At 38.0% G+C, this 27,218-nt stretch overlaps 1 protein-coding gene across 1 annotated transcript; it reads left to right on the top strand.

Annotated features, from left to right (window-relative positions):
* Positions 1-500: 500 nt before the first annotated feature.
* On the top strand, positions 501-27,218 carry LOC144634699 (uncharacterized). Its single transcript, XM_078493736.1, has 12 exons — positions 501-647; positions 2,473-3,066; positions 9,332-9,715; positions 11,888-12,184; positions 12,826-12,987; positions 15,539-15,922; positions 16,901-17,128; positions 17,764-18,117; positions 18,656-19,510; positions 20,180-20,962; positions 21,858-22,085; positions 22,678-27,218. The coding sequence occupies exons 1-12, from the start codon at positions 611-613 to the stop codon at positions 24,804-24,806; spliced, it is 6,435 nt and encodes a 2,144-aa protein (XP_078349862.1). The 5' UTR covers positions 501-610; the 3' UTR covers positions 24,807-27,218.

Here is a 27,218-nt window from a genome sequence, read left to right as displayed (position 1 = left end):
GAAAAAAAGGCTGACATTTGATTGGCAATGTTGTCAGTTTGGGAACAACAGTCTGTGCACGTAATGCTGCTTTATATTTTACATATTTTCCTCAAATATATTTTTATACTTTACATATTTTCTTCAAATTTTAAGTATCAAGGTCAGTAAGAAGTAATTACGTTGTCTGCCTTGTCACTTTGTGGCATAATGACATTTTTGTCACATTCAAACCGAATGGCTGCCATTCCTCCATAGAAAAGAGAATTTAGTTCTTAATGACAAGCACTTGACACCTCGACGAATGGACAAATATTGTTAACTCCATAACTATTCTGATCAAGAATAACTTTCTGTACTAGTAAGGACGATATCGTCTCTAATATCAAATATTAACTGACAAAAGCGAGGAGGAACTTGAACAATAGGGTAGTTAATCGATAGTTTGCCTTGATTAAATTACGTTTTCTCCTAACCTCGCTTTCAAGTGTCTGGCGTTCACAAGATAGTTGTCGAACAAATCAAGCCTAACTATAGCAGCGAGAGGATCTAATATGGCGCTCAGCAGCAACCACAACAACCGGTTTGTGTTTCATTCACTCTCCGTGTTAATGTTGAATAGGAAACAACAATGAAAATAGCGATTTTATTTCGCGTCTTCGTTACAGGTGAGCTCTTTATTATCACGACATTCAATGGTTTCTTCGCTGGGGGTTAAACTTATATATTTCTTGGAGATGTACATCGTCTCAGTGGTAGTTTAATACATGTAAACCTGCCTCCATTTGTTTCCGTTTCAACTGGGGCTGTATTCCAACTATCATTCTTCTAAAGATCGTTCTAAAACAATTATTTCGTCGCCTTTTACGTCAATTAAAAATAGGCGCCAACAATTGAGCTCGTTCGTTCGCGAGATACGATTAGGATGGCGGAAATTCTACTTTGTGTCGTTAAGTGTAAATCTAAATAAGTGCTCACGAACTCGGTATCTCTTCTATTTCAATTTGTATTGCTTTATATCTCGAATGCAACAGCAGTCGTTATGCGAAAACATTAATGTCTTCCCTCGAAGCTTGTGTAAATGTTGAATGTGTCATCGGTCGAGCAAGTTGCGCGTCGATCGTTGCCATACAGAGTAAGCTTATACTGAATAGTGAAAGATGCCTTTATCCTTTCACTAATGTCACCTTTTTCTACAACAAACGGCAAGAAAACTACGTTTTCCAGATTTCTTTTATTAGAATTTTTATGGCTACGCTGTAACAGAGAAAATAAGAATTTTGCTCCTTGCAATATAAACTGCTCATGCAATATAAACTTATGACCATCTTGTTTACAAAGAGAAGACTATTTGTATGCCGAATGCAGAAATCTCAGAACCTGAGTAAACAAACGGAAAATTGCAAAAACATAAATTCTATTCAGCTGTGAATTTGAATATATCTTTATTTTTACGATTTTTACCTGGTCTTCTGCAAGTGCTCTTAGATACAAATCAGTAATTTAGCTAATTATTTATTACTTAATTTCAATTCATTTTATAACCACAATTTTAAAGAGTTATTGCAGTTTTTAAAATTAATTAACAAATAAAGAAGATAAAGCCATTTATTTACTTGTCATAAGGTGACAATTGGGAATTTAAAACCCACAAGAAATTTGGAAAACATAAGCCAAAGGGTCGTTGTCTCCTAAATTTCTTAGATGTTCTCATCAGTGTGTTCTTGACTATGACAATACAGCATATGGCTTAGGGTTCATTGCTTTGTTGATAAATATTTAAGGTGAAAAATAATATGTGGTCTTCCATATTTTATACTCAATAAAACATTAGCTTTTCATAGCCGATTAGAGCAAGCTACATGATGTTATAAAATTTGTAATAAGTATATTGATTCAGAAACACTTTCAGTACTTACTGATATTGTTGCGTGAGAAATAAGCAACAAAAACTCTTAAGCTTATTTTCTCACTGACTATACTTAAAAAACAAAATGAGGAACATACTGAACATGTCTGAAAATATTTAGCAAAAAACAAGTCTCAAAAATCCCGCTGATAATAAGGGTTGTCAAAACGAATCGGCAACTACCGTAGTTCCACTGGCTACTTGATTATATGTTGCCGGTTACTTTGGCCATAGCAATCAGCTTGTGTCAAACAAGCTCGGCTTGTCGCAGCTGTCTGCTCTAACTAGTTGCTGACGTGTACTTCAAAACATTTTGAAATCCCTGCTGATAATGAGACATTGTTCTTGGGTCAGGTAGCAGCTCTTTCAAGGTAAACACACAACAGTGCCCCCTAGTCCCCAAATACAATAGCAACTGCTATAGTAGAGGACCTGTAGAATTAGAAGTAACTACATAAGAGCTGCACCACTACTGCTTGAGCTTTCCTCCCAGCCGCACATTTTACAGAATTATAACACAGCAGGACACTGCAATGATTGTTTCTAAGGATTCAAATGTCTTCAATTTGTTTGTTATTTTGCAGGAGTTTTGCTCCTCCACTATCCCTATACAGCAACATGTAACAAGTTCTTTTTCAATGCCACATCACAAATGCAAGTATCATCGAGTGTTATTCCCCTACAGAATGGTTTTGATTTCAGTTTTAGAACTTGCAGCGGTGGTGTTTTACTTGATCAAAAGGGGACAAGCAATGGTTTTATTCGACTTGAAGTGGTTCCCACAACAGTCAACTACTCTGTTACACCTGTACTGTTTATTAGAAGTCACCTTGAAATGACATGGAAAATTAACGGTATACAGGATTCAGTTACGTTAGGCAAAGACTTGGACCAAAATATTGTCCATAAAGTACAATTCACTGCTGGCAGTGAAGGGATAAATTCAACACTCATCCTTACTGGATTAACAACATTATCTGTGGATATTCCAAACAGTATTTTAGGATTTGTAAGTTCAGGCACATTATTTGCCGGCTATTCTGCCTCTGGTGGTGGAACAGGATTTGTTGGATGTATTATAAGTGGAAGAAATATTCAATTGAGAAATAACCCACCTTCTTCTGTGAACATCAAGGAAAATTGCACACTTGACAACCAACTGGGATGCCCACCCAAAGGTCAGTGTGATTTTAAATGAATCTGATTTACTTAAATTAGGGTGATTCCCTGGTAATATACTCCCGTGTAAAAAAGAGACTGGGATCCCGTCAAGATCCCGCCAAGATGGCAATATCTCGCTGGAATCCCGACCGGGAAAAAATTTCCGGCACGTTGTGATCCCGCCAAGAATCTTGCTGCAACCGGGATCCCGGCAAGATAGCAGACTTCCCGCCTGGTTCTCGCCTGTATAGAATCTCCCGCCACTCATCTTAGATTTTTTTACTGGACATCTTGTTAAGACCAGCACTTTTTATAAATGCTGATAGATTTCTTTCCAGGTTAAATAAAGCTTTTATTATTATTTTTATTATTATTATTATTATTATTATTATTATTATTATTATTATTATTATTATTATTATTATTATTATTATTATCCCAGCAAGAATCCTGCGGGGAATTATATTCTCGCCAAGATCCCTTCAAGAAAAAAAAATTCCCGGCAAACTTTTCACAGCGTGAATAAATCTCGGTAGTGTTCCAGGCAAGAACTTACTTCCCAGTTCTCACTGGGAGAAAGTCAATGCTTTGAAATTCTCACAAATTATGCTGTGGTCCGTACGCAAGGTCACGGTGTAAATTGATGAAATAAACTTAACGTACTAATGGAAGTAGTTAAATTAAACCAGTTTATATAAAATGTGGAAAAAAATTATACGTGACAGTGAGGCGGTGGACGTGATTCCCATGAGGAAAGTTTTATCAGTCTAGATGAACCACCGGTGCGACAAAGAGGTAATAAGTGAAGATAAATTAAGAGATAATAATTTTTATTGATTCACGGCCTGTTTTTCAAGCTTTTTAGTGCAGAATGCACTATTGTGATGGTTTGGTGGGGGCTGTCGTCCGCTAAACCCCTCAAGCGCTAACGCACTATGGTGTAAACTTTTAATCACCAATTAATTAATTAATATCAATTAATTAATTATTTCTGTGAAGGGGTTAGGGAGTGGGGAGCACCTGACCGTACGCCCCAGGTAAAACACGGGCCATATCTACTTTACCTACGTATGGAGATTTCAAAGGTATATATTTGTTTCAGAAAACCCTTTGCTTTCCTTGTGGTATTATTCTTTCTAGAGTAAAGTACTTTGCGCCAAACGCATGCGCAGATTCGACTACGTTTTATTCTCAGGAACATTGCGTGCATCGCGCGTTTGCGGTAGGACTCCTGCAGACTCCGTGACGCCAAGTTAAAACCGCAAATTAATTAAAGGTGACTTTATATCTCCCAATCTGAAAAACTATTTCTTGGATTTATCGATAATATCTGTGTTATAATTAGTTTTATTAATTAAAGCAAAACAACTTCAATTGTTGTCGCCCTGTTTGCCCTAGAAATGTATCAGGTTACATATGTTTTCGACAAATACAAGTGTTGCGTTTGATAAATTTAGGAGAAAAACAAACGTGTCATGTTACATTTGTTTACACAGAAGAGAAAAGTATGACGTTTGCTGTTTTGACGTCTAAGAAGTTTTTCTGTTTTTTTCTTTTCTTCTTTTTTTTAACCGGCAAACATGAAAACTTTTCCCAAGTGCAACCCATACCCAACTGAAAATCAAACCAACGAAAGTTAAATGTTATCTAAGCCTAATGCCATGTGATTTTCAATGCGGCAGGATTCTGTTTAAAAACTCTCAAATTAACGAAAGTTAACGTAAAACACAACGGTTCAAATGATTGAAATCTTCTTTTACTAAAAAAAATCGACTCTTAATTGTGTCAACTGGTCGGCCGCGTGTGTGACTTTTCAATAAGGGAAATCTTTCTCCCGGATGAAGGTGTTGCGTGATTTAGTTGTCACGTTTGGTCTTTCAACATCTTACAAGTACACATGAAACAGCGTTTCAGACTGAAAGATGAATTCATTTGACTTATTCTCAAGCGAAATTACCCTGGAAAATTATTATCATGCTGTCAATTGTTTGGCCATATTGCATTCTGCACTGTCCTTTGAGTCTCTGAGTTTAACTTTCTTTCATTCTTACCTTTTGGGAACCTAAATACCTAGTTGAGCAATCCAATGACAAAAGACAATAATCGTGAATTCACTGTAATATTACGCTTTTTGCATTGAAAAATCCTCTAGTTGCAATTTTAATTGTGGCTCCGACAAGGCTATCAGAATGAGCTATATATTTTTAGAGCTTAATTACCTTTCCGTAGACCACACACATAGTGAACACACCGCCTTTTCCCGCAAGGTGTCATGAACATTGGCTGCTATAGGTCACGTGGGATGTAGTACATGCCATTGTACACGCCATCCCTTGGGCAAAAAAAAAATTATTTTGAGTTGGATCAGAGTCAGTGGAGTGCTTTCTCTTTAAGATCAGGGCTGGAATCAAAGGCTCTATGAGCAAAGTCGTGAATGTGGTATATTATAAACTGATAGCCCAGAATTAGCCAAAATAAATTTTAAATGTCTGCTGATAAACAACATTTTTTGTAATTGTCTATGAAATCTGTTAACATATGTCACAGTTGAGTCATGTTTAAAATTCTAGCTGGTAAGTGATAAATAACCCCATATTCTAACTGAAAACTAACCATCCAGTAGTCCATCGAGGCCTTCTAGCTAAGCAGCTAAGAAGTGAAGATTATTTCAGAGCTTAAAATAATTAATGCTGAGAGAGACACGTATAGTGGTAACAAGATATGAGGTACCTTAAGATGCTGCGAAGCTGGTAATGGAAAGAAGCTAGGGATTTTTTTCCACCAAACTGTTTCACATTTGCTAAAGGGTTCTTTAATTAATAACCAGGTAGCTCAGCCATTTTATACAGGACAGTGGTATTATTCGACATACATTTTTCTCTGTTAAAGAATGGCAGACACTGTGACAGAAGGCAAATAATTAAAAGAAACTAACAGATGCCTCATACATGTGACTTCTAAGAATTGAAATTGGCAGGAAACAGTAAAGCCAACATAATTTATTATCAATTTAGAGGCGTGATACATGTAACAAATGAAAACTGCTGCTTATTTCCTTTTCTGGTATCTTTACTTGCAACCAAAAAGTTTACTTTACCCCTTTACATGCCACGAAAATCATCAATGCATTTTAATCAGCCTTATTAATTCATTTTTAAATAATCTCTATACATTGCCAGCCATCCTGCAAAGATTTGGTGGCCATGTTGGATTAAAGGATCTGAACCTTAAAGCTTGTTTATCTTTTACTCTTTGTTTTCAGCAGTCAATAACAATAACTCCAAATATTTTATTTTTCAAGCTGTACAGTCTGCTAAAAGTCAATTTATAGAGAGCAGTATTCACTGTTTGTGAAAAATATATGAGAGTAAATTTGAAATAAAATTCTTTTTCTGATCATGTGTTTCATACAACGTTACGGCAGGAGGATGTTCATTCCAGCCCACACCTCTTGACAGCCTAGCCCCATGCAGAGTTCAGTGATGTGTTGTATTGCAGGATATTGTTTTGGCGAATCTATAAATTAATTCAAAATTCTATGTGCCTTGTTAAAATAAATCTGTAGGACAACACATACAACAAACCATCTAAGTGTAAGCAATTTGTTATTTATCAGCATGGCATGCAACCAGGTTCCTTTTTGGCTGAGATAAGGGGGGGGAGGGGAGGCATAGGACATGTACAGAAATCGACCTTAAGGTTACTATTGTTATATTAGTGGCTATTACATTTTAGCGCTTTTAGTGAGTTGGGCGAAAATCGCTTAATTTAGTACTTGCTAAAATTTGTCTTGGTCAAATTTCAAGTACCCCGGTACCTCCCCGGTACCCCCTTCCCACCCTAATGAAACACAAAAATGGATACTGGTAACTTTGTTCTTTTAGGCAATGCAATTTATATTCATTCAATGTCAAGATATGGTAGTCTTTTTCTTTTACTGAACATTTATTTTCATCTTAGCCATATATTCATCACCAGCCAGTAAAAGCTGGTTTACACGATATATTTACTATTTTTTGAAGTTTTTGGAAAATCCCTATATAGTCGCTAAATCTTGCTCAGAAAAAATCGTTAAAATTAATAGCTGCTAACAATAGTACTCTCTCAGTATTTCTTTGAATGTCTACCCCATAGCACTCAGTGGATGTTGACAAAGCAAAAAATTACCTGAGTGCAATGATACACCCCTGGAGAACTACAATTACCACAGTTGAACTAATATGTCCCTTTTTTGACAGACCATGTGTATGAAGAAAAAATAATTGTAAGGGTTTGATGCATAATACTGTGTTTACAAATGTAGTTTTGCCTTCAAAAGCAGAGCAAATTTATCATTCACATAACATGATAAGGCTTGCTACCTAATGAGCTACGAATGCCAGAGGAAATTTTGATTTAAGTTTAAGTCATGAGATAGATGTACTTGGGAACTTCGTTAACGAGAGTGTGACAACGAATATAAAATATTACGAGATACAAAAACTTGACGAACGTGCAAATGAATGATCGACCGAAAGACAAAGCAAGCCAACTATAGATATCTCTAATTGTTTCCAAACGCATCAGTTTAATCTTGCTGAGTGAGACTAATTTGTAGCGGAAAATACTGCCTTATTTAGGGTGATTTATTACTTACCCACTATTTGATTGCATTTCAATGGAAGATAATTTCACATCCGCGGACTTTCAAAATAAGCTATTGTTCGGCGTGCAAGTTTCTTGCTTCCTTGCATTGGCCATCCTTTCCATTGCATTGTGTGTAAATGTGGATTCGAGCACTGGCCTCACTAGAAAAATTCCTTCCAGAAAGGAAAAAATATTCGTATTCTCCTGATGTACATCCACAAGTTTGCATTACAACTTGGGAAACCAGCCCTTGTACACGTTCATCTGCCATTTTGAACTTAATTTAAACTTAATATAAAATTGCCAGGTTACCAAGGGAGTTTACACAAATTTAATTGAATTTCTCCAGCAAACCGCTATAAGTCGTTCTTTGCATTCATGACTTAAAAATGTGTTTTTTTCGCTGCTTTTGTTATTAACTTGAGTTTAGAACCGACCTTACTTTAGGAAAAAGCTCCCCTGTGGAAACTGCTGGACTTTGCTTGTTAATTCGAGTGACAGCTTGTAAAAATTTGACAGCGCTATCTTCTTGGATTTTCGTCATGGACTTGTTGACCGAACTACAGCTGAACTGTGTTTTTTAAAAAACTACAAAATTAGAACAGTGGAAGGAGATAGACATTTTGAGTAAGGACCATTCACTGCGAAGTTGTACCTGTTGATGCTTGAGACGTAAACTTAATGCTAAAATATTGTATTGTTATGTGAAAAACTTGGGAAAGAATGCTTCTTCGCCAGTCTTCTTCGGCGGCCTCTGCGCAGATGAACAAAAGATAAGCTTAAGCTTAATTCGCTCGTTTAGCAGATCACATCATTGCATCTTCCTTCGCTTAAACACGAGGAAAAGGTTAGTTCTTGCCTTTATGTATTTGCTGTTTCGTTCAAAACATTTTACTGAAGAATATTCACTTTTTTACTTGTGAACTGAGGCTCACGCTTGTCCGGCTTGTGTTTGTATCAAAACTGTGGCCATCTTTTTCTGTAAGCTTCTGTAAATAAATGATGTTGTTTTGATACAGAACCAGTGTGTTTGTTTTGTCTGTATGCGAAATGGCAAGATGTGTTTACTATGTTTTTAATTAGTTTGTCAGTATTTGATTTACGCTGCCATCTCTTCGAGAAAAGAAATTGTTGGTAATGAAAAGTCTTGCCGGGGTTCTTGCCATGAATCTTGTCAAGATTTTGGCTGCCGGGAATTTCTCTTCATGCCAAGATCTTGGCGAGATTTCCGGCAAGATTATGGCCGGCGGGATGATTGCTTCCCGCAGCGAGTCTTGGCAAGATTCCCGGCAAGATTATAGCCGCCGGGAATCTTGGCAAGATTTCAAGGTTCCCGGCAGGATTATGGCCGCCGGCAATTTCGTTTCCCCCCAGGAATCCCGGCCTGGATGTCGCCGGGATTCTGGCTGCCGGGATTTTCATTCCCGCCAAGAATCCTGCCAGGATTCCTGCTGGGATTCCCGATGCTGGTGGCCATAATCCCAGTGGGATCCCGGTCCCATCCTGCCGGGATCCCCGGCGGGATCCCAGCAAGATATCCCCAAGATCCCGGTTGGTTTTTTATACACGGGTGCACATTCTTACTTCCAATTATTTCACATGTAATATGCACATTCAAATTTAATTATTAATAATGATTTTTGTGATGGTTTTCAGTGTGTCCAGCTGGTTTTACTGGAGATTACTGTGAAGTCAATATTGATGACTGTGCCGGGGCTCTGTGCGATCACTACAGCACTTGTATTGACCTTGTCAATAACTACAGCTGTAGCTGTGGACCAAGATGGACTGGCCGACTATGTAAAATCTTCCTTGGATCTTTATGCAATAAAACAATTAACAACAACACTGATGTCTGTCAGAATGGAGGGGTTTGTCATGACACAGATGACAAGAACAACTACACATGTACTTGTGTTCCTGGTTACACTGGTCGTAACTGTGAAGTTGAATTTGATCCTTGTGATAGCTCTCCATGTCTTCAAGGTGGAACATGTACTAAGCTCACAAGTGATGACTTCAGATGTGATTGTCCAACAGGTGAGTTGACCTCATTTTCTGTAAATACAGTGCAATCCCACCAAGAAATTAAAATGAAAATTTGTTCAAGAAATTGAGGTGTTAGAGCATTTGGGGTTAAATTGTTGCGTTAATAAAACTAAAGGAAGCTATGCTAGTCCGAACGTGACAAAATATCAAGTGAGATCATTTTTTATTTTAAGATATATTTTTATACATCATCCTTTTTATATTTATGTCAAGTTGTCATTTATTTAATATGTCAAAAAACATTATCTTATGTCATTCTGTTTTTTGCTAGATCAAATGATGTTTTCATTAAAACAAATAATCACTGTTTCATACATGACGCGATTGATCTTGATGTCAAGTTGTCGCACATTTTTACACATCAAGAACGTTTATTACATGACGTAAGTAATTTTTTCATGTCAAGTTGTTGCACATTTTTATATATCAAGAAAGGAGATATCGTCTCTTGATCAGCAAATATCGCGGTCAGGCAGGAGTCTGGGTATGACCAGTTGAGCACAAACAAAATGGCGGCCAGTAATTGGTTAGAATATACCGGGTAGGTCTTTAATTTATTATAAGCCCCCAAGACATTAAGCACCGGGTCGATTAACCGCCAACTGAAGTTGTTTAGCCCCCAACCCGAAGTCGATTAGCCCCCGAATAAAATTTGTCTACAAACTAAGTAAACTATCGAATACTACAAAGAAATCAATTCTATATTTCGTTTTAAAGTTTCGCTTCTAGTTTTCTGTTCAAAGTTTCGCTTCTAGTTTTCGCTTATAGTTTTCTATTTACATTCACATCAACTCGACGAAAGATAGGCTACCGGTACTTGGTTGTAAACATTCGATAAGGTTCAGTTTCGGTATTTGATTGAATACACAAAACCTTTGTGAAAGCAGTTAAATTGAGTTTCGCTTCTAGTTTTCGCTTCTAGATTTGTTATCTATTTACACTTTCAACTCAACTCGACAAAAAGTAGGCTACTTGTTTGTTATCATTCAATGAGGTTCGTTCTCGGTATTAATTGTTTGAATTGAATACTCAAAGCCTTGTTAACATTCGATGAAGTTCAATTTCGATAGATACTTGCAAATTGAACGACAGTTTTGAAGACAAACTGGGGGGCTAATTGCAGGGCCGTAACTAGCAAGAGGCAAGACGAGGCACTCACGCATCGTCTAAATTTTTACCCAAACTTAAAATAAAATATATTTTGTTGGCAAAATAATACCCAGTTGAACAAGATTGATTTTTCTCTGAAAGAGATTCATGCCTTCTAGATTTCTGCAGGGCATGCCCTTAGAACCCACTAGCAAAATCTTGCCACGTCCATGGAAAAGGTCTGGTTACGGCCCTGAATTGACTTCGGGTTGGGGGCTAATGGACTTCGGGTTGGGGGCTAATCGACATCGTTGGGGAAATCGACCAGGGGCTAAACAACCTACGTTCGAACCGATTATTGGCCGCCATTTTGTTCGTGCCCAACTGGTCATACCCAGACTCCTGCCTGACCGCGATATTTGCTGATCAAAAGATTATCTCTCCTTTCTTGATATATAAAAATGTGCGACAACTTGACATGAAAAAATTACTTTTGTCATGTAATAAACGTTCTTGATGTCTAAAAATGTGTGACCACTTGACATCAAGATCAATCACGTTATGTATGAAACAGTGATTATTTGTTTTAATGAAAACATCATTTGATATAGCAAAAAACAGAATGACATAAGATAATGTTTTTTGACATAAATAAATGACAACTTGACATAAATATAAAAAGGATGATGTATAAAAATATATCTTAAAATAAAACATTATCCCACTTGATATTTTGTTACGTTCGGACTAGCATAGGAAGGAAAATGACTTTTGGTTTAAGTTAACTATTGGGAGGTTGAAGAAATGGAGGGTTCGGGAAATTAAAATAAATAATTTACTCTCACATTGCCTCTCTTCACCCAAGTGTAAAAATGGGTACCGAAGGAATTGATACTAGGGGGTAGCCTTGGGACAGACTAGCATCCCATCCAGGCAGGGTAGAAATACTCCTAGTCATTTCATGCTATGGAAACCAGGATAAGCTCCGGCCTGATGGGCCACTAGGCTCATACGTGACTTACTGGGGTACCCTTCATTTCTGTCAGTGGATGATTTTCTTCTTCTCTTAAACAGGTTTTAAGGAAAAGAGATGTCAAGAAAATATAGATGACTGTGCAGCAATTCCTTGTAAACATGGCTTGTGCATTGATGGAATCAACAACTTCACTTGTAACTGTACTGGATCTGGCTACACTGGACCAACATGTGATGACGACATTAATGAATGTAAAACCATAAAACCCTGTCATCCTAATGCTACTTGTGCTAATCACAAAGGAACTTATCAGTGTATCTGTCAACCAGGATTCAATGGAAAGAATTGTTATGACAATATTGATGACTGTCGAAGCAACCCATGTCAACATGGAGGTATTTCTAACTCATTCACTTAATACCTATATCTGGCAAATAAGCAAATTGTGTAAATTTGTTTTATTATCAAATTTTTAAATATTCAATATTTATATTTAGTTCATTGAAAAAATATTTTTTGTGAACTAGCATCGGGCTTGTGTGGATGTTTTTTGACAAAGGTTTTTTTTTACCTGAATGTGAGGCTTGGGATGTACAGTCTCCATTTATGCAAAGAGTCTATATATTCTATCAAGGATTGATTAATTATGCAGAACTGTTATGCACTGCCAGTAGATGTGGATGGTGAAGCTTAAGCAAAGCACAGAGGCATTCATTTAATAGTAACCCTGAGAACGCCAACCATCAGGAACCATCACAATTGTTATCAAAACAAAACTTACCAGGCCAAAGTACATTGTACTTAGGAGAAAAAAAGACACACAACACTAGTAAAACAACAAGCAGCACATCTGTACATAGCTGGAATACATAACAACATGAAGCCCCTACAAACCCCTCTTTAAAGGTAACTCCAGTTGCATGTGACTGCCACAGGACCGAGCTATTTTAAAACTTTAAAGAAAAACACCTAATATGTTTTACAGTTTTATCAGCAGGGGCTCTTTATCTGGTATTTGTTTCCGTTTTATTTGTAGGGAAGTGTATAGATGAAGTAAGCAGCTATAGATGTGAATGTCTAGTTGGATTTAATGGCACCTTGTGTGAGCATAACATTGATGACTGTATGTCCCACACTTGTAACAACTACTCACTGTGCCAGGATGGAATCAATAATTACACTTGTGTTTGTAAACCTGGTAAGTCTGTGCTAGGATTTAATAATTACACTTGTGTTTGTAAGCCGGGTAAGTCTGTGCTAGGATGGTATCAATAATTACACTCATGTTTGTTAATAAGCCTGGTAAGTGAGTGGTCCCTTATAAATATGTGACTTTAGTTATTAAAAACAGTTAGGTCTGTAGCATCGATACTGTACACAGCCAAAACTTCACTAACACTGTACCATCTCTCAGCCATCTTTAAAAATGGCCAGGAGATTTATTTGCTGATCCACACACTTACTCTTGTTGAACACTCACTGCAACACAAGACCGTAAAATTAACAAATACATGCATAAATTATCATATATGTTAATGCCACAAGCTGCAATTATAGTGAATATCAATTTTTGTTAAACTTTTGTCAAAAGTTATAACTAAATACAAGAGCTCTTAGAGCTTAAAACTGCGCTGGTCATGTGACCACTCAAGGGGAACCATGTGGGGGGAACAAAAAATGCACCCCCTCCACTTATCCCCTTTACCTGCGTCAAACAATGTTGCTACTGACAAACAAAATGGTAAGAAAACACCTTGTGTGACATTTCATGGTAACCGTTGGCTATAGTTCCATCTGAAATAAAATATTTTTCTTATATGCTAATGCTGACCAAATTTATTTTTATTTAATTCCCACGATCCTGATCCGTGAAACCAAAAAATCTTTTAAATAAGCATCCAGTGTTGTATTGAATTCCCATTTAAAGATTGAATAACTCGCTCCGAATATTGGAGCAAGTAATTAAATCGAATTTGAGAAGAACACTAGAGCTGCTTTTTGCTGAATGGGAATTCCCCGGAGAATTAATTTACCAATGACGTAAATCTTGCAAGTCAGGACATGATTGTCTCAGTGGTTTTCCTTCAGATTTCAGAAATCCTCTAGATGACACAGCTCCAAAAATATGTAACGCTAAAAAATCGAACATTTTACACTTAACATGCTAGGTTAAGTTTAAAGGATTTGTTTAGTTTCAATTTGTAGCAGATTTAAAGCATTAGGGCATTGCGTGATTCTTACCAATCAGTGCCTTGTGAAAGTAACAATTTGCTAACGCCAGCACATCCCAGGACACAGACGTAATGTAAATAAATGTAAATTCTTGCCTGCTAAAGCGACTTTTTCTTTTAACCCTTTTGCTCCTAAACGCGCATTCAGGCGCTATTTGGAGGTGCAGTCATTGATTCACTTGTGACGTCATTATAGCACGTCAGTGGAATTTCGTGATAAGAATCTGATAGAGCTTGAATCGACCTTTCTACAGGACTGTTCATTTTGAATATCAGTTGCATTCTGACAGAGCTAATCAAAGAAAAACAAAATCCATTTTTGGTGCAAAATCGTTGCTAAACAGGCCAGTTCACCTGTAATTGGTCAAGGTCCCCTTTTCAGGGTTTTCAATTGATAATGTCAAAACTTTTTTGGTCAAAAGATAGGATATGAAGAGTAGAAAGTAACGAGAATAAGAAAGCGAAAAAAAAAAAGGAAGCAAAAGGGGCAAAAAAAAATTTGGAACGGTTCAGCAAAAAAAAAAAAAAAAAAAAAAAAAACAAGTCCAAATTTTGGCTTATGCGCATGCACCAAAGTAAAATATTGTACATTTTTACACAGAATCTTTATGAAAATGTTGCTGAAGTGTAAAAAAGTGCTTCTTTAGCAAAGTTGAGGTAAATTCCAGACCATAGCACCAAAATTTCAGTTTAGCAGCTAAAACCGCGTTTTTTGAGGAAAATTTGGGTGTCAAAGGGTTAAAGCATCAAATTTTAGTATTTTCTTTGATTCAAACGCTTCAAAATACTTCACACTGAAATTTTTAAGTAAAGACCAAAGGATTAGCAAAGATTTGAAAGGTGGCTGGATAGCTTTAAAAAAATTGATGTGACTCGAGGTCTAGCCGATCGAAAATGAAACTTGTCATGTCAGCACATTCTTTTCCACCAACGTAATGGTATTTATTCATAGATTTTGGCCCGCTAAATTATGTTTCTCTTTGAAAGCGTGGAAATTTAGTATTTTCATGAACCAAACGCTTCAAAATCAAATAGTTCACACTAACATACTTTATAAAGACAATAAAAGAGAAAATTTTTCCATTTGTTACTGATTTGTAGCTTCTGAACATCATGTGACTTGAAGCTCGACCGAGTGGAGGTCTAGGTCTGGTCACCGACAAAACGAAAAATAATAATAATAATAATAATAAAAATAATAAACCCCTTGCAGAGCAAGAACTGCGCAGCGCAGTTAATAAGCCCATGGACTCATATTTGGGTAAGGGATGGGGCCTTTTATCAGAGGGATTTTTTGTGTCTGAGATTGGGCAAGGTTATCTTGGGTTGGCACTGGGGCTTATTTTTGTAATTATAGTTTTGAAAAAATGTTAGCCAGACAATGCAGGGCCTTGTAACATTTTCTCACATTGAAAAGGACAGGTCATTGTTTGTTTACAGTTACTGTAATCAGTAGCAAATACAGTATGTACGGTGTAAGTCAACAAACACCTTAACCATATTTTCTTTATGTTTTAGGATTTGAAGGTGAAGATTGCTCAAATAACATCAATGACTGCAAAAATGACTCTTGTGTCACAAATGCTACTTGTATCGATGGTGTCAATAACTTCACCTGCCAGTGTCCCCTAGGGTACTATGGAGAGTTCTGTCACTTGGAAATTGATGAGTGTCAATCAAACCCTTGTCAGAACAATGGAACATGCATTGATTTGATTGGTGGCTTTAACTGCACATGCGTAACAGGATTTAATGGCACGCAGTGTGAGAACAATATTGACGACTGTCCATCACACGGATGTAACAATGGAACTTGTATTGATGGTATTAATGAATATACATGCAATTGTAATCCTGGGTTCAATGGTACGAACTGTGAAATAGATATCAATGAATGTCAAGGTAGGTACAAAAAGCATACCAGTGCGTCAAAACACATTTCAGTTATCAATAATGTTTATAACAAGCCTGCAATGACATGTAATGGCTGAATTGCTGTGTTGATGTGTGATTGCGCTATTTACTGGATGAAAGGGTGGTGAATGGCAAATATCGATTCAAGACTTTGCAAAATTACCTGGTAAGAGGCTATTATCTCTTTTTTGATAGCCCAAGTTTTTGTAAACCTTGCAAAAGAAACTGATACTTTGCAAAAGCGTGGCAAAAAAAATTCGGACAACATGAACATGATCAATTTGACCAAAATTATGTGACACATATTTTTAAGTACCACTGCCACCCCTGAATAGGTTTATCAGATTGACAGGTAAATAAGTTATTTAATCTGTATGTATACTGGGCAAGGTTTTGTTTGTCCATAGTATTTTTGAGCAAGATATGTCAGGCATTATTCTCACAGTTTCTCCCTCAACCCAGAGTGTGATTGGATATCAGAAAAATGTTGAAGCAATCCAACAGAATGCAGAAATAAAGTAGTTAAACTAATCCAAGTCAAACACAGACCTCTTGATCCTCAAGATCTCAAGTCCAGTATGCTAACTATTACTTGCAACTTATATACTTTATATTTAATCAAAGCTGGCAATCAGGTTTTCTGTCTATTGCAATTGTCAGTGAATTATGTAACATGTTAATGGCTAGCTGCCTTGGCAAAGTTTGGTTGGTTTGAGAATCTTGTGCAACATGCAATGAAAACCAGTCAGGACCAAGATAATGTCTATTTAGCCAATCAGATGCAAAAACAAAACGCAATTGTGATTTGGTCAGTATACATTATCTTTCTACACTTCACACCAGTTACATGTAATTGCTTTTTACCTAGAACATTTAATACTTATGATAGACGTAATTAACTGGAATTGTGATTAGTTTAGGGGTACAATATTGTTTTGGTGCTGACTTTGTAACTTATTTTGTCAGGTCAGTCTTGCAACTGTGGGACATGTGTTGATCTTCCTGGGTCATACAAGTGTACCTGTGATCAGTGGACTACAGGCAAAAACTGTGAGATTGATATTGATGAATGTAGCAGCGGCAACCGTTGCAACAAGCCTCGGGGTCAGTGCTTTAACTTCAATGCCTCCAGCTTCAATTGTTCAGATCCAGAACGCAAAGGATTTGAGTGTTTCTGTAGGAATGGCTTCACAGGTACTTGAAAACAGTAAGGATAGTCATTAAATCTACTTCCTTCCAAGATTTACAGCAAGCATTAATTTTGTTATGTACATGTACAGTTACTGTAGATGCATGTAACACTGTACACTGAGGTTTAGTAAACACAAACTAGATGGAAGGTTTAAAGCTGCTTTATCAGGGCGGCAAGCAAGGAATTTAAGCACTTGATGTACTACATGTATGCACTGCCGACCTTTCAATCTGATGGGTAGTACTTGTAACTCCAAACACATGGCAGCTGCTTAAACTTGCAACAAGGGTAAAGTTACATTATATCTCAGGTTTTTAACATACACAAAATGTATTAAAGGTTTTCTTGTTGACATACTTACACCTGTATGTAAGTAACTTGACCTCAGTAATAAAACACTCAACTCTCACATTTTTGTAATCAATCTAAAACACTGGGGATAATTATTCTCAGTAAAACTGAGGGGGAAATCTGTCATGAAGCTTAAGTTGAGGTGAGTAGAAGATAACTGAAAACAACTGAGACTCTGAAACAGAGTTAGGAACAACTGATTTCACGGCACCAGTGCGCCACTGAAATAACTTTGTTAAAGCATTTTGATAAACAGACAGTCCAGCAACTTTTTTTTTTATTGCAGGCATATACTGCCAGACAAACATTGATGACTGCAAACTTAATGATCAGCCATGTCAAAACGGGGCAACATGTAAAGATGGAATTAACGACTACACGTGTAACTGCATGCCTGGTTACACAGGAACGAACTGCACTGTTGATATAGACGAGTGTGCGTTTGGTTTCTGTCAGAATAACGCAACATGTACTCAAAATCACACAATCAATAACTACACCTGTACGTGTGTACCAGGCTTCACAGACTTCAACTGTTCTACAAATATCAACGAATGTGAACCAAACCCTTGTGTTAATAGTACAAACTGCACTGATTTGATTAACGACTACAACTGTACCTGCCTGCCAGGATTTACAGGTAACATATATGCACACTGATTATGAAATGAAAGCAATTGCTTTACAGAAACTAATGGTTTGTCTTGCTTAGTTTGTGTGAGAGGTACTTGGTGTAGAGCGAGGGAGGGAGGGAAGAAGGTAACAAGAACTTGATCACTCCCTGTTCCCATTTTGCTATATTGGTGCGAATTCAATATATCAACAATCAAACAAAGCATCTCTTGGAAACACTTCAGATCATTAAGTAAAAATGTGGATTGCACAATTCTGCCATCACCTGTGCTCTTGCAAGGTTGAAATAGAAATTATTTCCCCTGTTCTACCAATGGCAAAACTCGAAAATTATTCTGCTGTTCAAACACCATGAAAATCGTTTTTTCTTCTGTTCAGGTTTGTTCGATATTAGTTTTCATGGCTGAACCTTTTGATATCTTTTTTTTCTTTTTTGTCACGCAGGTAAAAACTGTTCCGTTAATATTCTTCTGTTCAGGTTTGTTCGATATTAGTTTTCATGGCTGAACCTTTTGATATCTTTTTTTTTCTTTTTTGTCACGCAGGTAAAAACTGTTCCGTTAATATTGACGAATGTTCGCCCAATCCGTGTCAGCACAATGGAACATGTGTGGACTTGATAGCTGATGTCAACTGCACGTGCACAGCAAATTACACTGGCAAGTTCTGTGATGTCAGAAAAACTTCCTGCAATCCTAATCCGTGCCGCAACAATGGAACTTGTACTATTCAAAACAACAACTTCACTTGTACATGCGCAGCTGGCTTTGGAGGGACACTCTGTGACAATATCACCACAGTGGGATTCAATAGCTCTTCGTATATGAAGTTCACCCTTGAAAAACAAACGTTTGAACTTTCATTTCAGTTTAGGACAACTCTTAATCACGGCTTACTAGCTGCTGATTCAAGTAACAAATTCCTCGTGTTCCTCGATAACAACAATGTTCATGTATTGTACAACGAAACACAGAAACTCTCAGCTGGGAGAGCCGCTAATCTCAGCAATGGGCTTTGGCACACAGTTCACGTTAACATATCTGGAGACTCGGTGAGCCTCATGGTGGATAATTCATCTTGTGGCCAACAGTGCAAAGATTCCCTGCTAGTACAAAAACAAGTTAACATAACAAACCTTTACATCGGCGGGTCTTCATTTCCTCCAACCTTTGATCGAAACCTGGATAATTTTACTGGTTGTATCCAAGATGTGATGATTGACAGCGAGAAAGTCATCCCTATAGCAGTGGCAGGGGTGGATTTAGTCAACACCGTCACTGGGTGTCCACGCAGTGAGGTGTGTGTGTCTAACTCCTGTGCACATGGCAAGTGTGTTGATGAATGGATCAAGTTCAGTTGTGAATGTACACGGCCCTGGATCGGTCCACAATGTAATACAAGTGAGTCATGTTAGTCCCTGTCATTTACGTACTGGTAAATAACACAAACAAGCATTTTATCATGGGTATAGCAGATAAATTTAGTTTGGTTATTTGTTTAGAACTTTCGTACTGCTTTTTTTTGCTTTTCCGTTTATTTGCGCCAACATTGCTGTAAGCATCTAACAAGCATTAAAGTTTTTGAAATAGCAATTTAGTGCAGAAAATAAATCGGTTCTTGGTTTTGCCAAATACCAATGACAGTGTGAACTTCTGCCTCACCATGTAGATTTAACACGCAAAGTATCAACGACAGATATTGGCTGTTTTTATGCTAGAGACGATAATGTCGTCTAGACGACTTTGACGTCTAAGGCGTTAAAGGCGTCTGGTATAAAAACGGGACGCATTTAGTAGACAGCTTTTCAGAAAAAAATAAACAAAGACTGGGTTCGACACTCGTAGGACACTGAGCACGAAGACGTTAAAGCCATCAGACGTTAAAGGCGTCTGTCTTATTTACCGTTTTTATACTAGACGTTAATGTCGTCTCGAGACAGCTTTAACGTCTCTAGCATAAAAACGGCCATTAACGTAACATAAAATAAGTTAAAGCAACGCATAAGAACAAGTTTTCTGTACAACTGGTTCAAGGTTACTGTGATAACTTTCAAAACATCTTTTTTTCAGGTTTGACTCCGGCAACGTTTGGTGCGACTGAGCCCTTAAACCTTGCTAGCAGCAGACGTCGCCGTGATATTGAGAGCATGCGTAATGCAAGCTTTGCTAAATTCCTCACTAATGGTACAAGTTTTGGTGCAACTGGGGAATTATCATTCTTCATCCGAACTCGTGAACTGAGCGGGTTGATAATATTGATGACTGATAGTAAGACTAACTACATCAGTGTTGGTATTGATGAAGGTGTCTTGGTTGTCCAAGTAACTTTAAATGGACAGAATTCCAATGTTACCATCAATGGAGATATAAGTGACGGGAAGTGGCACTTTGTTGAAATCCAAGGGAACATGTCTCGTGTTGATAACCTTAGCGTGGTCACTGAACCCATTGCACACAAAGATATCAACTTAACTCTAACCTACATTGGAGGACTTGATGACTTCCCTCTTTACCCTGATGTAAATCTCATTAGAACTCCATTCCAAGGCTGTTTGCAGGACATTAGACTCAACAACAAACTGTTTGATTTTGCGTTCAATGATGCTTCGTTGATTTCTACTGAGCGTTTCCAGTTACTCGCTCATGGCGGTTTAGGTGAGGGTTGTAAGGGTATGAACGTGTGTCGATCATTACCGTGTGGCGATGGAGGCTTCTGTAAAGACTTGTGGAACAAGTATGAGTGCGACTGTAAACCGCGCTACGGTGGCCCGGACTGTGCACTGTATGGCTGCGCCCTGGTTAACCTGTGTCTTCACAATACAACCTGCTTAGATGTCGGACAAAACTATGAGTGTAAGTGCCAAAACGCTCGGGTAACTAAGTAAAATTTTTGTGCAAAATCTAATGCTTTCGTGACTTTATTCCTTATTCACGACTCAAGTAGAATTCATTCTTATCGAAACCATACAACGAGTCATCTGGACAGCTTTTGTTCTACCATGGTTACCAACCATAATGTTAATAGAAGCATGAGATAAAATACCGTATTTACTCGAATAAGCGTTTATTAAATTATTCGAGGGCGGCGCTTATTTAAAATTTGGACACCACAAATAATCTAATCTTTTTTTTATTGCAAAAACACACGAAAACACATCACTTACAAAAATACAAAAAAGATACGTCCAATACTCACTACTTTATATACAAGTACTTAAGCTGCTCACAATACAATACAATACTTGCGCTTCTTACAATTTAACACTGTATACTATTTACAACACGTACACTACTTACAATACCTACCTAATCTAATCTTTTACAGTTATTGAAAATAGCGTCTCTTGATTGTCGGTATTCGTCTCTTGCTGTAGAGAGAAGTGGCGCTAGCTGTCCTGGCAAAGTTCGCGGTCTTTAGCACATTTTACAGATAAAAAAACTAATGGGCGAGCGTAAAACAATCACTTTGAACTGCAAAACATCGCTTTTGATGAAAAGAAATGTCCAAGTTTGTTTTAGAACTGCGGCGCTTATTAACTTTTTTGTGCCAAATGCGGTGCTTATTCGAGTAAATTCGGTAGTTATTCATTGATTTCTCTACACTGGAAGAGCTTCGTGACGAATGAGCCGCCGAGACGAGTCCAAACGTCTACTTATTCTGTCACTGAACTAATGAATTTCAAAACATCTGCAGGGCAAGTGTATCATACACTTTCTAATGTTTTTTGTTGTCTTATATGTTCTACAGGTATACATCCTGTTACCCTGAATGGCAGTGTAAGCAGTGTAAAGTTCAACTTTACTTCAAACGTAAATGTCAGCATGGACGTGTCTCTACGAGTGCGAACAAGGCAGTCATCAACTGTGTTGATTGAAATTTATTCAAATTCCAGCAGATTCTTGAAAATGGAACTCACCGATGGACGAGTAAAGACAAGTTTTGCTTTGGATGGAGACAGTGGGTTTATCTTATCAGGTAGGAGTTGTTGCTGGACTAACTTATTACAATACCAGTTCCAAAGACTCACGAAGTTTACCGACAATGTTTATCCAGGGGGGTGCACACTCGCCGCTGCAAATAATAATTTTCAAATTGTAAAAGTTGTTTCCAGTATATTCCAAGCATGTGCGTTATTTGATTTTCAAACCCAGAACATTGCTTTATTTAACCGAGCGTAGGCACCGAGTCAAAACAATTATTTTTGCGACGCCTTTTTGCAAACCGTTACACAAAGGCGGCGCGGTTTAAAAGAATACCATAACAAACGTCAAAGGATTTATGGTCACGGAAAAGAGGACAGTTCGTGAGTCAGGGTTCGAATATTGCCGAACAATCCGATTGGCGTTCTGTCCATGGCATGGAAAACGACAGCTTCAATGAAAAGTCTTTTGTGACACCGGCAAAGTTTTTGCAATTAATTTAAACGTTTTTTTTTTCAAAGACGGGCGGTGGTAGTAAAAATCAATGGAGGATTACTCATCACTGCTACTCTTAGAAAGTAAAATATCAGTGAGAATGGCATACTGGGCCATATCACCCCTATTAATCATGTGTTTATTATTTGCAGATGATGCAGTAAATGACAGTCAGTGGCATAATGTCGTGTTTAACATCACAAATAATCAGAGTCACGTTACCGTAGACGGCTCTTCCACATTAAATTCATCCAGACCTTCTAACGGGGATATAACAAGCTTATTACTCAGCACTCCAGTTGTGGTGGGTGATTCAACGTTTAAAGGATGCTTAGATAACATGCGCATTGGTGGTCTACTACTTCCATTTGTTGATTACTACAACAGCACTTTCAATGTAAGTCACGTGACTCCTTTAAAGCCTCACTTTAATGCAAGTACCACAGGCGTGCAGCTTGGTTGCCATAGCGACGATGTTTGTGGTCCAAAACCCTGTGTACGGGGTATATGTGGTGATGTTTGGAACAAGTTCACTTGCGCATGCCCAGAAGGATGGGCAGGTCCTGTTTGTAACCTGACAGCCAACATGACATGTGCACACTCCCCGTGCGTCAATGGCACGTGTTACAATGTGACAGGCGTTGACATGGCAACCAATCAGAGCCAAGTAAGTGATGTAGGATTTGACATGTTTCAATGTAACTGTACCCCGGGATTTGAAGGAAAGCGATGCGAGAGCACCACAAAGGAATGCATCCCCAATCCATGTCAAAATGGCGCTAACTGCACTGAATTACATCTCAACTATACCTGCACATGCGCCAGAGGTTATACTGGAAGGAACTGTGAAATAAACATTGACGACTGTGCCGCTAACAACTGCGCTAACAATTCTACTTGTATTGATGGAATCGACTCTTACAACTGTTCGTGCGTGAAGGGTTTTAACGGGACTTACTGTGAGCAAGATATCGATGAATGTGAGGTTATGGAGCCGCACGGACCTTGTAATGCGACTGGAACAGACAACTGTAACAACACTGTCGGTGGCTTTAAGTGTAATTGTAACCATGGATATTTTGGTGTCCTTTGTGAGTATGACCCAACAAGGTCTTGTGAGATACTAGATCCTTGTGGTGATAGAGGAAATTGCTCAGATAACGAGACAGGTTATAGCTGCTCTTGTTTTGAGGGTTATAACGGCACACAGTGTGAGAATGATATTCGTGAATGTGACGCTGAGCCGTGTCAAAATAATGGCACATGCATTGACAGCCATGTTAACTCCTCTTATTTCCCGGGTTATAAGTGTAATTGCACAGTTGATTATACAGGAAATCAATGTGAAAAGAAAATTGACCTGTGTGAACTCGAACCCTGTAAGAACAATGCAACGTGTGAGAGACTAGCGTACAATAAGTACCAGTGTAACTGTACACCTGAGTACAAAGGAGAAATCTGTACCATCTTCCAGTCATGTTACAGCGGACCCTGCAAGAATGGAGCTACATGTACTGAAACATACGAACCTGTTAGTAACTACACCTGCACATGCGCACTAGGATTCTACGGCAGGAACTGCGAGAACATTACAGACTACTGTTCACCAGACCCCTGCAGAAACAACGCGACTTGCGTGAACTTGAATACACAAGGCAAGTATTTCTGTAACTGTACAGAAGGATTTGGTAATGTGAACTGCAGTGGATTGTTGAAATATTGCAGTCCTGATCCGTGCGTGAATGGAAATTGTATCCCATTAATGGATACTTTCCAATGTCAATGTGACCCAGGTTACACAGGCAAGACTTGTGCGGAATCCATAAAAAAATGTCAGCCAAATCCATGTCAACACGATGGCACATGTACGCCTTCTTCGAACTCATTTAGCTGCAACTGTACCACTAGCTGGGTGGGCAAAACGTGTCAGTTTGAAAATCCCTGCATAAAAAACCAGTGTGAGAACGGTGCTACGTGTCAAGTAAATGATCAGTTTGGGAACTTCTCGTGTGTTTGTCCACAATACTTCACCGGAGTGATGTGTGAAACGTCACTGGAACCAACGGATCCGGATGAAAGCAAAAGTGAAACTCCAGCTGCTCTTATTGGTGGTGTCACAGCGGCATGTGTCCTCGCCATTTTGCTTTTCATTTTGTTGTTGGTTGTTGTGAAGAAGCGAGAGTCTAATGGCACATACAGCCCCAGTAAAGAAGAAGTAGAAGCTGGACGGGTTGAACTGGATTCTATGTTGAAGCCTCCTCCACAAGAGAGACTCATATGATCTCGTTCGATGCACTGCAAGATGAAGAGTTAAGATTATTCAAATCCAAGCGTTCATCCCCAGGAGACCTATCAGCATTTCCCGTCCAGCTCAAAGGGGACTCCCGTACGGAATGCACCCCGTGCGTGATAAGCTTCTGTTGGCAGTGAGCGTTATGCTGCTTTACGTCGACGATCTTGACAGAATGATAACTGGCCACTTTGCCAACAAATTACTAACTAAAATTATTTAGCTCTAGACAAAATAATGAATGAAATGGTAATGTTTTCTTTTACGTTCTTGGGTCATTGTAGGACACGTATTTGTTTTTTAACTTAGTCTTTTCTAAACTTTCAGCCAGATTATCAAGAGTTATACGTCGCATGTTTTTGTAAACTCTTTAAGAAAGACAACGCCTTTTTTGCTTATTTTTTTCCTTGTCGCTCAGTGTCCTAAATAATTCTGAGGCGGCCAGCAATCGCTAGTGTTGCGATCAATCGTTTCATCGGTGATTGTTCGATGACATTCCGAACAGTCTCGAAAACACACACTTTCGCCTTCCGAAAACTGCTGACCCCAGATCTTCAATTACCTCGCAAGTCCTTGAAGGAGAAGTTCATTCCAAAATGGCACTTTTTCTTCCTTATGTCAGCAAAAAGGTAATTCCAAGATAGGTTAGTCACCAAAATTTCAGCTTCCAAAGAGTATTCAAACCTTATGAAATCCTTGTCTGAAGTAGTCCGAAAATAATCTCGAACCTGCCGCTGCTATCTTGGAGTAACCTAGCAGCCAGGCGATGTATGTGTGACGTCAAAGAGCTCAACCTGAAGTTTGGCAGGAAGTAAAAACATTGTTTAAATACTTTCTCCTTGCTTATAAAAAATCTATTTTGCATAAGCTTGTGTTTCGAAATGCCTGTTTGTGCAGCATCATGTTGCACAAACTGAGTTCCAAGAGATAGTAAAAGTTCAGCTGTTTGACGTCGCGCATGCATTGCTCAATTTTTGGACTACTTCAGACAAGGATTTCCTAGGGTTGGAATACTCTTTGAGAGACAAAGTTTTGGTGCGTAACATATCTTTGTTTTACCTTTTTGTTGATGTGGAGAAATGAATAAAAAGTGCAATTTTGGAATAGCAATGTTTCTACTTCCTGTTCCGTGAGTTAAAAGTAAGTTGGATTCAGATCGTATCAAATTCTACCAATTGTCGCTTCCAAGTATGAACAGACCTACTTTTTTTGTTTCCGTACTCTTGTTTAAAGGCTGACAGAGCACTGGTTGGCTTTGTATGCTGCATTTTGGAGGGTTTTTGTATCAAAGACATTTACTGAGGGCAAGTTTGGTAGTGTAATATTCAGATTTTTATTTATAGTAATCCAATGTATATAAAATGCGTGCCATTGAATCGAGTTAAAGCAATTTTATATTGATTTCAACAGATCTACAGAATAAATTATGATAAAACGCTGTAATTTCTTATAAATAAAAGTCAGGTAGATCCATGAGCTTTTTAATTGATGTCATAAGAATGATCAGAAGTATTATTCACTTCTGGAATAAATATTGCTGTGAAGATTTTTAAACGTGTGATTTGTTGTTACTGAACGAGACTTGCGTATACCACCCTGCTCTCAATGCCATTTACCTCACATCCCAATTAGAACAAATTGCAGATAGAAATCGTAGCTCAGCTTATCCTAACAAGCTCTTTATTAAAAGACGAACTAATTTTGCGCTGTTCGCGGCAAAATGTAGGCTGACGCAACTCAGATTCTATCATAGTCCGGCGGCATAGCTCAAAATTTCGGCTGAATTGTGCACTTTTTGTTACCAGCCTGAAATTTGGCACAAAGATAGAGACTATCGAGATAAACATTTTAAGCTATAGAACCATCTCGACAGAGACGCTGTTTCCATAGAAATTGCATTTAAATGAGCTACACGTGGAAAGCGATTTCCTTCATGTTTAACAGGAGATATGCATATGTCGGCGTATAGGGATGGCCAGGAGCGGTCCTGCCGAGATGTTCAAGGGAATAAAATGCCATCGCCATAGTAACCGCATCTTAATTTATGCAATTTATGCATTGTTTGCAAGTTCAGATCAGGAAATTGAAAAAACAAATTACTCATCATTCACACTTTAATTCCTTTCTTCTGTAAGTTAATCTGTCCACAATTATACTCTATTTTCCAGCTTGTTTTTACTAAGTAAACATTTTATTTTTTGTCTGTATGTTGCTGTATTTTGTTATCTATTAAAGTACCTGACCCATTTTAGAAATTATTGTATTAAACACTAAGGATCGCTGCTAATCTCCTTAGCCAATGGTGGTTATTTTGGGCAGCCATGCACTTAATTTATTTTTATTCTCCTTGTATTGCAAATTTAATTTAATTTAGGATGAAAATAAAGTGTTGTGTTTTGTTGT

This window comes from Oculina patagonica, chromosome 1, assembly GCF_052425735.1.
Source record: "Oculina patagonica isolate OP01 chromosome 1, crgOcupat, whole genome shotgun sequence".
NCBI classification, from domain to species: domain Eukaryota; kingdom Metazoa; phylum Cnidaria; class Anthozoa; order Scleractinia; family Oculinidae; genus Oculina; species Oculina patagonica.
This window is presented reverse-complemented; position numbering and strand designations above follow the sequence as displayed.